Consider the following 13404-nt stretch of genomic DNA (forward strand, 5'->3'; position numbering starts at 1 on the left):
TTTATAATACTTTGCTTACAATTATGTAGCCCCAGAAAATACTCAAACGCTGCATTTACCCCCTGTCAAAGATTATAACCTGGTCAGGATTTGTTTTTCTTTCCTTTGTAGAAGTGATAGTGGGGGGAGGGGGTGGAGGCAAAAGGCTATATTAAATCATGAAGGGCACAAGGAATATTCACCACGATAAAAGCAGGCCCGGAATATACTACAGTACAACGAAACAGTAGCAATAGGGGGTACAGCGACTGATACAGAAGCAGGCTGTCGAGGAAGTTTGATCCCAAACTCTCTCCGTAGATAGTGGGCACCTTAGGCCTCGAAGCTCGAGCTCCTGCGCTCCAAGCATCTGGCACTCAACTCCAAAACGCATGGAATCAATTGCAGCAAAAAGTCCGGAGGGGCCCCAGGCTACACTGTAAACATTAGGGGCGAGTTTCCCCTCAGCCTCCCCATGTTCCGCGCGCTGTTCCGACTCTGCAGCCCCAGCTCAGCGCTTCATCATCCGCGACCGTTCCGCTTCGTCTGGGCCCCATTGTCTCTTCCATCTATATCCTTCTCGTTTCTCGCCCCACAGCGAGGAACGCTCCCCCTCCTTCCGAGACGAATGGAACCATCAGAAGAACGATCACTGCTACCTACAGACGATCCCAAACAAGGTGAGCAGCAGTGGAGAGCTGGGGGCGGAGCGACGCTAGAGCATGGGCAGCCAGAGGCGGGGCTAAACTGGAAGGAGTGCGAGGTGTCAGCTGACCAGTGCAGTTGGTTGAGCAATGGTCGTCACAGTTAAATTGCTTTTCACAGAATAGGACCCAGAAGCCAGCTTTGTGGGTATTGAACAAACTTCTTGACAAGTGTGCGGGAAGGATAATTTTTGTTGGGTTTAGCACTTCGAATTTCACAGTACATATACTGTAACATACATCCATATTGGTACACATTGATTTATTTCCAGATGTGTTCAATGCTATTCCTGCTAGATATCCTGACCTGAGCAGGGATGACTAGGATAGTCATGGGCTGCCTTGTTCTGGAGGCTAGCTGAACTCCAAGTCTTAGGGCAGGATTCACTAAACATCTAAAGCATGTGCGATCCATTTCCTAATGCATGCTGGCCGACTGATTCAGTAAAGGTCTGCATGCAAATGGAGACGATCGTTAGCATGCTCCCCTAAATGCCCCATGGCCACAGCGATCCCCGCTCATGCGCAAACCCTGACAGTAGTGACAGGAGAAGCAGCCTCCTGTCACTGCTGTCAGGGCTTAGCCCAGCACAGATCTCTCTTGCCTGCTCCCGGACTCTCCTGCTCTCTGCCACCGTTCCCTGCAGTGCAAGCCCGTGGTTTTAAAGCAGGCCTGCACTGCAAGGAACAGCGTCAGAGAGCAAGATAGTCCGAGAGCAGGCAAGCGAGATCAGCCCGACACCACCCCCCCAGGCCGCAATCTCTCCTGCCTTCCCTGCTCTGCTCTGCCGTGCCTGTCCTGCTCTGCTCTTCTGTGCCCCCCCCCTCGGAGAAAAAAGCAGGAGGGATGCTAACTCCCTCCTGCCATCAAAAATGTTAAAACAGAGAAAAAAATAGCAGCGCGGTACTCCCCCCGGCTGGCACGGCTTACCACCCCCCCACCCCCCCCCGACACGGAACGCCCGACCTGACCCCAAAGTTGGGAGCAGGAGGGGTGCTCTGTCTCTCCTGCTCCTAGGCCTCCCACCCACCCCCGGCCCACCCCTGGTCGGCCCAGGCGGTCGGGCCCGGCCAACCCACCCCGATACCTTTTCAATTGTTGGGAGCAGGAGGGGTGCCCAGACCCTCCTCTTGCTCCAATGCTGCTGAAAATCTTCGAGAGGAGGAGGAAAGTCCTTCTCCTCCTGTTCATAGAATCTATTTACCTTTTGGAATCATGTGAAGTATTTGAGACCTGAATTGGCCACTGTTTGAAACAGGATATTGGGCTTGATGGCCCTTTGGTGTGACCAATTATGGCAGTTCTTGTGTTTAAAAACATTTGGCTATATGGGCAGAGGAACTAAAACTTGCTAATGAAGTTGCTGAATTTGAAGTTCTTTAAATCATGGTAGCTGAGATAGAGTAATTGGTTTCTTTAAAAATGTTTCAGATGAATCAATATCTAAAGAGCAAGCTGACACACAAAAGAAAATGAAAATAGCCAGGCGACAAAGAAGTAAATCTGCCACATCTGAGACCCTGGATTGCCTACTGGCAGAGTTGCCATTTGCAAATGTGGATAGTGGAGATGTACTTGGCTGTAAGTACTTTGTGCAAAACCTCATGTAGAGCATGTATTTTATTGTGGAAAATCTGCAGTTGCATATACCGGGAGCTTTCTAACCAGTTCTCCAATGAAGACTATAAGCATGCGTTCCCTACAAAAAAAAGGTTACTTTGAAATGTCAAATGCTATTTACCGTAAGTCTAAAAAAATAAGATGTGTGAGTTTTAATGTATAGCACTGAATCAAGCAATATAATTGGTGGAATGAAGATAATCTATGAAACACAACCTCTGGCAATAGTTAAGCGCTGGAATGTGTTGCCAGAGGTTGTGGTAAAAACGGATAGCGTAGCTGGTTTTAAGAAAGGTTTGGACAAATTCCTGGAGGAAAAGTCCATAGTCTGTTATTAAGATATGGAAGAAGCCTCTGCCCAGTAAGGCTTCTTATGTTCTTATGTTCACTCTGATAGGATACAAACTATATTACCTTGATAAGATGGATGAAACTGGTGGAGATGTAGCACTGAATGTCACATGGCACATTGAGTCAAATAGGATTAAATTACTGCAGAAAGAAAAGACACTGGAATCTTTATAGGGAAATTTTCTATGTAAGAAGGGGAAGAGAATAGCAGTGGGACTATATCACTATCCAACTGGTCAGAATGAACAGTTAGCTTCTTTAATTTCTTAGAATTTCATGACCTAACACATTTGGCAACATAATAATAATGAGTGGTTTCAATTATCAAAACCCAAAAATGGGAGACAGATTATAATACCAGAAACACATTTTTTTCTTTGTCAATCAGAATCAATTTAAACATGAAAGTACTATTAAATATAGGAAATTCATTGACCCTCATAACAATATAAAAACAGTAATGGGGAAAACAGGGAGAAATGGGCTAGATTCACTAAGGCCATAGATCCGATCCGATCTGTGAGGGATCTGATCCGTGGCCAGGGGGCTGATTCACGAAGCGCCCTCATACAAATGAGGGCGATTGTAATCACGCCCCCCACTGACCGCACGGATTGCTTTCCAGGGATCCTGACACATGCGCAGACCATCTCCTTTGCCTGTAGATGGTCTGCGCATGCTCACTGCCGAGCTTGAAACTTATTTTTTTGTTAAGAGCTGGAAACTTTTGTGAGCCTGAGGTTTTAACCCACGGGTTGAAAGTGGGGCTGCACCGCGGGTTAAAACCATGGAGTCGTAGAGATTGGGGCAGAGAGCAGGAGAAGCAGAATTGCGGCAGAGAACAGGCGATCGGGGCAGAGAGCAGGGTTTTTGCTCATCAGTCGCTTGTTTTTAGATCGGCCAGCCTAGTCGGTGTGCCTTCTTTAGGTTAGTGAATTGCATCCTTCCTACTTTGCATGCGCGGATTGGATCAGAGGTTGATTGGCCATGAGGTTAGTGAGTCGGAGGATAATTGTCCTCAGTGTCCCAGACTATTTAAAGCAATGGTTTTTAAACCAGCCCTCAGACACCATCTGGCCATTTGGGTTTTCAGGATATCCACAATGAATATGTATGAGAGAGATCTGCATACTGAGGAGGCAGTTCATGCAAATCTCTCTCATACATATTCATTGTAGATATCCTGGGAGGTGGTCCCTGAGGACTGGGTTGAAAACCACTGATCTTATGTATACTCATACAAGAGCAATGGGATGTAACACAATTATAAGAAAACTTGCTACCCTATAATTTCCCCCCCCTTTAGAAAGTGTATAATAAATACTTATTTAACAAGTCTGGCATGATAGCCTCTTTTCACTCTCACTTTTACTTTCAGTATTTGGTGGATAAAGAGGTGAGGGGCTGAGAGGATTGGAGGGGATATAATGAAATAGAGTCCAACATGGAACAAAACAATCAGCAGACAATATGGAGATAATATCAGATTTATTCAAGGTGTCTGATACATTTCGCCAAACAAGGCTGCTTCAGGGACATTTAACTAGTTGAGATCAGAAACAGATTCCATAAGGAATGAAAGCCAGCTGATGCAAACATGCAATAAGTCTCCTAAATCTCTGTCAAACAACAAACACTGTTAAGGTCAATGTTGTTGTTACTACTATTTACTACTGAGCTGCCATGAAGAGACAAGGATGAAATGGTGGTTATCCTCCAGATTCTATATAGGTTGCCCAAAGTTGGGTGCAAAGAACAGATACTTATGCAAATTAATGAGTTAACGAGGTGTCAAGAATCAACTATTGATGTTAATTGACACTAACTTGAATTTCCAGTGCAAAGGGCACAGTAGTCTGGACTATAATTTTTATCCCCATACTCGCAGGAAACCTACGGAAGCACCAAGCAGATTCAGGTCTGCCGCCTTGTGTCACTGGGCAGTATGCTTCTCTTTCAGTTTCTCCTTCTGCAAGCGGGTTGTGAAGGTATCTTTTCTTCTGTTCTGCATCTGGTTTATTATTTTTGTTTTTTTTTATCCAATTGTGCGAGACTTTCTGATGTCCAAGAGGTCCCCAGTATTCCTGGGGGTATCTTTGTCTGAAGTTACAGACTGTAATCAAAGATCTGTAGTTGGGATTGGTCCCAAAGGGACCCTACCTAGCCGGCCTGCACTAACATTGTGGGCAGCTCAGGGTTTCGACCCCTGGGAGTGTGGCTCACCCCTGATTAATCAGGCACTTGAGTACAGGCTGACTGGCCCCCATATTGGTCCTGAGGGATTTGCCTCCCCCCCCCTCGAAGATGTGGCTGGAGCTAGTGGGATCGAGAGTCTTGGACTCCTGGAGCCTGACTAAAAGGCAGCCCGAAAAGACAAGCTTCTTGAGGATCTGTAAGCTTGCCTGAGGCAGAAAATCTTCTGCAGAGCCCAGCTGCTGTGTGAAGCTGATGCAGGCAGGCACCTGAAAGGATTGTGAGTACTGCCTATTACTGTCTATAGGAGACATCGGGGGTGGGGGTTGAAAATCAAATTTTGGGGGGTTTCTGGGGCCAGAAGTTAGGTCCCCCACCTCCAAAAACCCATTTGTTGATCTCTTTGGCTTTAATATTTCTCTCCTGGGTCATTTTTGGGTGAAATTGTGGCTGCAGTGGCCATCTTAGATTTTCAATCCATCTCAATCTGCCTCAAAAACAACTCACTTGTACTCAAAATCATTAGAAATGACTCCTCGGGCTGTTTTACCCCTATAGCATGCCGAATTTGTGATGGCTGGCTGGCTGAGGAGAGTCCGTGTGCAATGTGCTGTGGGGCACTGGGCTTAGCCTCCTCTGGTCTCTCCAAAGGTTTAGAATCGCAAAGGTTTAGCTCCAATATCGTAGAATCTCCAAAGGTTTAGCACTGGGCTTAGCCTCCTCTGGTCTCTCCAAAGGTTTAGAATCGCATTCAGCTCAGTTGTTGGGTCAGAAATCCCTTCTAGAGCTTTCTGAGGGTGACTTGGCATCATCGGTGAAACGCAAGCGCGCAGATGCCTCTGAACCCATGAGGAGACGGGATGTAGTCCTGCAGATGTCCTCAAGAGATCCAGTGCAGGGTTTTGACTCTGATTTTGTGAGTTTAATGTTTGAAGCTTATCAGATGTTTAAAGGAGCATCGGCGTCTGATGTTTCCTAGGTGCCAGCTCAGGGGTGTTCCCCTGCATAAAACTTGTTTCCACTGCAAATGGTTGATCTGCAGAATCCAGAGGTCTGATCTGAGAAAGATTGGGATGATAGGGAGTTGGGCTTGATGCCCTTCCTCTCCCAAATTGACTCCACAGGCAGGCTTTCATAGCCAGGAGTCTGTGGCAGCCCTAAACCAAGAGGACCTGACACTGTGTAGATTTTTTAAACTGTCAGATAAAATGGAAGTTCTCACAGTTTCTCTGCGGGAGTGGAATTTGGATGCTCCACAGAAGTTCACAGCTCAAATTTCTCTATAAGCAGTTCTAAAACCCAGTCCACATATTTTCCTTTGCATCAGGCGATCACCATGATGCTAATGGAGCATTGGGATGTGCTGGAGAGTCCTTTAAGAGATGCCAGGGCCATGTTCAAATTATATCCAATGGCTCCAGATTTTCAGCAATTATTTACACAGCCTAAGATGGATTCATTGGTAGTGCAAGTTACTAAGCCTACTTTGCTTCCTAGTGAAGGCAGAGTGATCTTGAGAGATGCACAGGATCTGATCAAGAGGCAGTTTGAGGCTTTAGCCTTGGATCTTAAGGCGGCAGTTGCAGCTTCATTTGTGGTGCGCACTTGCCACAAGATGTTGCATCAGGCTTTGGTTCCGGAGGAAGGTGCTTTACCCCATGTGTTACTTTTGGGAATGAACTATGTAGTCGATATTCTATACAATGTGTTTAGAATAATGAGCAAAGTCTCTGTTTACTCTATTTCCGCCTGTGGAATGCTTTGGATCAGACAATGGGCGGGTGATTCAGCACCTAAGGCTACCTGAAGCAGATTACCCTTCAAAGGACACATGCTTTTGGCAAAGGATTGGATGACCAGTGTCACAGACTGTCATCCTAAGTTATTGCCTGACAGTAGGCCACATGCTCCGGGGGGGGGGGGGGGGGGGGGGGAAGGAGCATCAGGTAGCAGTTCCTTTCATGGCTACAGGTGGTCTCTAACGAGCACAGACATCAGGGTCCCACTTAGCAGCCTCCACCAAGAAGTTCCAATGATGCTAGGCTGCAGCTCGAGCTTTCCCGAATAGGAGTGAGACTCTCGGACTTCTAGCAGGCCTAGAATCAGATTTACTCAGATCAATGGGTTCTGGACATCATTTGAGAGGATTACAAGCTTGAAATTTGTTGTCCACTTTGGGATTTCTTTGTGGATTCCCCAGCTGGAAGGCCAGATGAAGCAGCCAAGGTCCGGATGACAGTAAAGCACCTAATAGGAATTCAGGCTATGGAGTCTGTCCTAGATACAGACTCGGGCTTAGGCAGATGCTCTATATACTTCACTGTGCCCAAGAAAGACTCAGATGCTTTTGAATCATAAAGCTTGCAAGGCTCTTGCTTATAGATACTGTATGCTCAATTCTTATGTTTTGGTTTTTTCTTTTTTTTCTCTTTCCTACGATATTGATTGTAGTTCTTTCCATTTCCCTTTTGTTTTATAGTATACCTGTCCTGGGGGTGGCTTATTTTTGATCTGATGGTGTCAGCAGACAACAAGAAGGTCTCTTTGTTCTTCAGCTGAAGATTCAAGCCGGGAAGTGCTGATATAGACTCCTTGATACAACCTTGGCCCACAAAGGGGCTACTATATGTGTTTCCCCCATGGCCATTGATAGGCCGGGTCATTCGAAGAATAGCAGAATACTGTGGTCTTGTAATTCTCATAGCATCAGCCTAGCCTTGATATGCGGATCTAGAACAGCTGTAGCGAGTCAGGTTACAGCTGCATCTAGACCTTCTATTGCAGGAGCCAATTGCATTGGAAAGTCCAGATTGCTTTGAGCTTATGGCATGGCTCTTGAGCTTGCAGCCCTAGAGTGTAAAGGTTATTCAGAGATGGTTATTACTGCCTTCAAGCAAGCTAAAAAGCCAGCAATGATTGCAGCTTATACTAAGTCGTGGAAGACATTTCAGCACTGGTTTGTGGTGCAGATGGTTGAGTCTTTTGAGGCCCCAATTTTAGCAGTCTTGGTGTTTCTTCAGGATAGACTCCAGAAGGGCTTTGCTATTGGTTCACTTAAGGTACAGGTGGAAAACCTCTTGTGCTTTCGACAATGAGGAAAAAAAGGATCCCTGGATTCTCATCCTGATATAGCTAGATTCCTGAAGGGAGCATTACATTTGTATCCTCCTATGCGACAGCCATTTCCAATATGGAGCCATAACATTGTCTTGCGGGTCCTCAGTGGGGTTCCATACGAACCCTTGCAGGAGGCATCGCTAATAGATGTCACTGTGAAGAAAGATTTTCTAGTAGCTATTGCCTCGGCAAGAAGGGTGTTGAAACTTCAGGCTCTCTCATGTAGGGAGCCCTTCCTCAGTTTCATAGAGGTTGGAGTGTCTCTGCGCATTATACCTTCCTTTCTGCTGAGATTGGTGTCAGCATTCCATGTAAATCAGGAAGTTCAGCTGCCGGCATTTTCGGGTACCGATGGAAAATAGCAGGATAAGAATCTGGCGATGCTGGATGTCAGGAGAGTTCTTCTGCATTACCTTGAGGTGACAAATCCCTTTTGTCTGTCTGACCATCTCTTTATATTGACCAGCCATAGTCGACTGGGAAAGACAGCCTCCAAGGCTACTATTGCCAGATGAATTTGCTTGGCTATTGTTTCTGTGTATATTGGCTGTGGTAAACAGCCTCCAATTTTATTGAAGGCACATTCCACAAGAAGTGTGGCTTTATCATGATGGAGTCCCGGGCAGTACTGCCCAAAGAGATTTGTAGGGCAGCTACATAGACCACACTCCATACTTTTACGAAGTTTTACAGAGTGAATATGTCAGCACAAAAGGATGCAGCTTTGAGGGTCCTCCGAGCTTCAAGCAGGCTCATCTGCTCCACCCTAGATTCAGGGGACTGCTTTGATACGTCCCTATAATCCAGACTATTGTACCTTCTACACTGGAAGGGAAGATGAGGTTCTTACCTCGATAATCTTCTTTCCAGCAAATAGGTATAGTAGTTTAGATGGCCCGCCCTGTCAGAGTATGCCTGCTTAAGGTCTCAGTTATATTGTGGAGTTCCAGATGCTTGTCTTTGGGCAGCCAAGAGGTAAAGAAATGCTCGTGAGATGCCCATCTAACAGAGATGAAGAGTGATATGATAGCTGTCTCTATCAAAAGCTTATAAGAAGCAAGAAATGCTGTATAGATGTTAGTGCTGGTTGTACTCAGGTAGGTGGGTTGCTATGTTCCATCTTGGTTATAGTATGTTTCTATTTGATTAGTTACTTGCTTTGATTGCAGAGCAGAACAAAATTGACTTTGTTGGTGAGTTCCCTGTGTCTTCCTTGTTATTTCTCCTATTTAGAAGTCATCCATTGCTTTGGTATGAACTGAGGGAGAAGGGTACTGCTCAGTAACTCAAGGAGGCAGAGCTGGACAATCTGTTTGATGCCTTCTGCAAGTTTCCCTCGAGTAAACCTATAGTCCAGACTACTGTATCCATTTACTGGAATGAAGATTATCAAGGTAATAACCTGATTTTCCCTTACACATTCATCTGCCTGTGCACTAGTCTGTATCATTGTCTGCCTAAATTGTCTTGTGTGTCTCCCAAAGAGGGTATGGCCTGTCATAGGTCCCCTTAGGGCAATGGCTCATGGGGTAAACTATGGCAGAATTTAATAGCCTATGGGATCAATTTGGGCCTCATAGGCATAGTCAGGAAAAAGGTATGTGAGCATGAAATTACACACCATCAGTATTTCAGTTCTTGTCCTTTTATTATCCTCAGGGAAAAACAAGGCTTATGGATCCCAAGCCAAAAATATAATGTTCAACCAAAAAAAGACAGATTCAGATTCAGCTCAGCAGGGAACAATAACAAATAAAAATTCAAAAACTTCTCCGTTCAATCACCAAACCTCTCAGGAACAGTTCTCTTGGAAAATTTAGGGCAGTTCTAGGCTCCAGTGAGCCTGCAGTTCATAAGCTGAACAATTTCATATGTAACAATGCAATAATCAATTCCTCTTTGATATGAGATAGGCTTTTATGGCAGTTTGCTTAGCCCGGCCCATTGTTAGGACACTGGTTGCCAGCAGTTTAACTGCTGGTGAAGAGTGACTCTGCTGGATGGAAAAAGTTGTAATAAAAATATCCCACTTAAACCCATCACTGAAGCAAAGCAGAGTTCCCTCACTCTTCCTGCTACAAACGGGCAGCCAATGCCCCACCCCTACTCACACACAATGTGGAAAACAAAACAGCAGGGAAAACCAAAAGAGAAAACTTTCTTTGTCTCTGTAAAACCAGTAGACTTGGCACAGGAGTTATTAGCTTAACTGTTCTTTCAAAAATAGTTCCACAACAAAACAGCTTGCAAAAGCTCTTCATTTCCTCATGGCTGCTTTTTGGCTCTAACAGAGCCTCCATTTCATCATATTCTCCAGCTGGCTCTATGTCCATAAGTTGCTCACTCTGAGCTCCCATCTCAGGAGGCATCTGCTCAGGCAGCCCTAGTTCCATGGCTTGTGGCAACTCTATTCCATCCAGAGCTCTCAGCCCCTCCATCCTGTTCAACTCCTTTTCTTTAGCCTTTTTTCCTTCAAAAACTGTGGCTTGCCTCTTCATCTACCTACAGGGACGCCCCTCCCTATCAGGGGTAGGGCACTCTCTAATTAGGTTAGCTCCTTCCCCCCACATGTATGGAGGTAAAAGTTCTGGCAGGATGTGCTCTGAGAGGTGACTTCAGTATTGTGTGCTTGCTCCCTCTAGTGGTAGCTGCTGGTAAATCTACAGCCTGCATAAAAGGGGTGACGGGTCAATCGCGGGCGAGACAAACACGCGCTGACAATGTTGCCCAGACAATTGCGCGCAGGATGTCAGTGTGCTGGCTTTAAACAGTATTTTAAAGCGCTCCAAGGGTGTGTGTGTGTGGGAACCCCCCACTTTACTTAGAACTGTTGGTGCTTCCGTTGGGGGTGGGGAGTGGAGGGAACTCCCTCATTACAGAGGAAACTGTAATTTTTCCCTAGAAAAGAGGGAAAAAGACTGTTTCCTCTATAATGGGGTGTTTCCCCCCAACACCCCCACAACGGGAGTGCCAACAGTTCTAAGTAAAGTGGGGAGGTTCCTCCCCACACCCCCTCTCGGAGCGCTTTAAAATAGTGTTTAAATCCAGCGCGCTGACGTCCTGCGCACGATTATTTGGGCGGCATTGTCGGCGCGTCTTTGTCTCGTGCGCTTTCGTCTATGTACCCTTAAAAGGTGGTTTAAAAATTAAACTAAACCAAACCTTAAGCTTATATGCCGCATCTTCTCTATAAATATAGAGCTCGAAACGGTTTTCAAAAATTAAAAGGTAAGTACAGTGGGAGTTGGCGGTAGGGGGAAGCGTAAATTTACATTTTTGAAAGTCAGAAAAGGAATGAGTGCTAGGCTGCTTTGTGTATGTTTCTGGAGAGACATAGCTAGCAGGCATAGACTGAGTATCATAGGCCACAGGAAGGGCATGGATGGGTCAGGGGCATATCCAAAATGTAGGGATCTGTACTGGAGTGGTGGTTTTTTTTTTAAACACACTTACAAATACATTTTTTCTGTCATGGCCCCTCAATTGTGGAATTCCTTACCCATTTACTTAAGGGAAGAACTACATATGTTGATGTGAACTTATTTTACCACTGTTTGAAGATATCTTGAAGAAATAAAGGAAAGTCAAGAACATTGTGTTTCTCCAAAGCTTGTTTTCTTTTGGATTGCTCCTTCTGTGGAACATTGGGTCTTCTTGCTTTGTGGCTTGAGAACAGAGAGAATAATGAAGCTGACATGGACAATCCAGTAATATTTTGGGGGCTATCTTTAATGGATTTCTATTGCTGTATGGTGTGATTGCACCTTGAGTATTTTGTAAAATTTTACTGTTGTATCTTAGAACTAAACTAAACTAAACTAAGCCTTAAGTTTATATACCGCGTCATCTTCACAGAAGTGGAGCTCGACACGGTTTACAGGAATTAAAAACAGAGAAAGGAACTCCAATGGAAGGAAGGAGGGTTTGGTAAATAGGAAGGTGAGGGGGGAAGGGAGGGGGAAGTTACATTTTGGCGTAAAGCCAGGTTTTCAGATGTTTTCTGAAGTGTTGGAGGGAGGTCGAACACCGGAGATGGGCAGTAAAGCTGTTCCATAGCTCGGTGATCCTAAAGAGGAGGGATGTTCCGAGTTTTCCTGTATGAGAGATGCCATTTAGAGAAGAAAAGATATTGCAGAATTAGAAAAGATTCAGAATGACCAAATAGTGGCCAGATGATAAAGGGGATGGAATGATTTCCATATGAAGCTAGGGTTCTTTAGTTTGGAGAAGAGGCATCTTAACTGAGACACGAGAGAAGTCTATAAAATCATAACCGGAGTAGAACTGTAAACACATATTGATTGATTAGTTTTTCAAAAACTGCAGAGACATGATATGAAGTTACTAATTAACACATTTAAAACACATTGAAGAAATCTAATTTTTCACTCAATGCACAATTAAGCTAAGGAATTTGCAGCTAAGGGATACGCTAGAAGCAGCTACAGTAGCTGGGTGTGAAAAAGGCTTGAACACATTTTTTGAGAAAAATTGCATAGATTGTTATTGAGAAGTTTCATTTGACTTGGCTTGGATTTATTATTGATTTACTGCTATTGTCAAAAGTATTAAGTGGTGTACATAGAAAGCATAAGGGGATCTTTTACTAAGGCACGCGCTAAATGCTAACGTGTCTATAGAATATAATGGAACCCACCGCCCCATCACTGTGTATAAAATATATTGATAAACGGGCTGTTCAAAAAATAAAACTATTTTCAATGGCAAAAAGAAGGGAAAGAAAATTTGAAAGTTAAGTGGGACTTTTCTTTCCCTTCTTTTTGCCATTGAAAATAGTTTTATTTTTTGAACAGCCCGTTTATCAATATATTTTATACACAGTGATGGGGTGGTGGGTTTGGCTATAGGAGCCACGGCTCTTGGTCGAATTATACCATTCTGAGTGTATGTGAAATTTAATTTATTTAGATATTTTACAAGTTAGGTACTTAATTTATTTAATCACTCTTAAATAGGAGTCTTATTTAGTAGCGCTATATCTAATTCTTTTGACTTCCCAGCCCTTTATGTTTTGATAAAAAACACTTCCCTACTATACTTCTTATAGAATATAATGGGCGCGTTAGCATTTAGTGTGCGCTAATATTTAGTGCGCCTTAGTAAAAGACCCCCCTAAGTGTGCAAAATACATCTTTAACAAAGGTCACTGCTTATCTCATCAAATTCTATCTACCTTTTGGTATATTGCAAGAATACGTTTGACCTGGATTTGCCACTATTTGAAATAGGATGCCAGGATGTTTTATATTAGCAAAAAGAAGGTTTTTTTTATATTTTGGAATGATAGAAAAATTATTCAAATCACTGTTATTGCACATATAGTGTCAGAAGCCTAATACACTTTAATACCAAACATAACTGATATATTCTTTGAGCTGGTCACATAGCAGCCCAACCCAACTTATCACTTTTCCCAAG

At 44.2% G+C, this 13404-nt stretch overlaps 1 protein-coding gene across 5 annotated transcripts in view; it reads left to right on the forward strand.

Moving 5' to 3' along the window:
* The first annotated feature begins 233 nt into the window (after positions 1-233).
* AKAP7 (A-kinase anchoring protein 7) overlaps positions 234-13404 on the forward strand; it is a 236121-nt gene continuing 222950 nt past the window's right edge. For 2 of the 5 annotated variants that reach the window (XR_004538897.1, XM_033939175.1), the window contains exons 1-2: positions 234-659; positions 2116-2265. Coding sequence is in view for 4 of the 5 variants with exons in the window: in XM_033939175.1 (XP_033795066.1) it covers positions 455-659; positions 2116-2265 (355 nt within the window). In the remaining variant the exon portion in view is untranslated. Of the gene's footprint in view, positions 660-724; positions 832-2115; positions 2266-13404 lie in introns of those variants that run through there. The other 3 variants (XM_033939174.1, XM_033939176.1, XM_033939177.1) reach the window with 2 other exon arrangements.

The sequence above is a fragment of the Geotrypetes seraphini genome, chromosome 3 (genome assembly GCF_902459505.1).
Source record: "Geotrypetes seraphini chromosome 3, aGeoSer1.1, whole genome shotgun sequence".
Taxonomy (NCBI): Eukaryota; Metazoa; Chordata; class Amphibia; order Gymnophiona; family Dermophiidae; genus Geotrypetes; species Geotrypetes seraphini.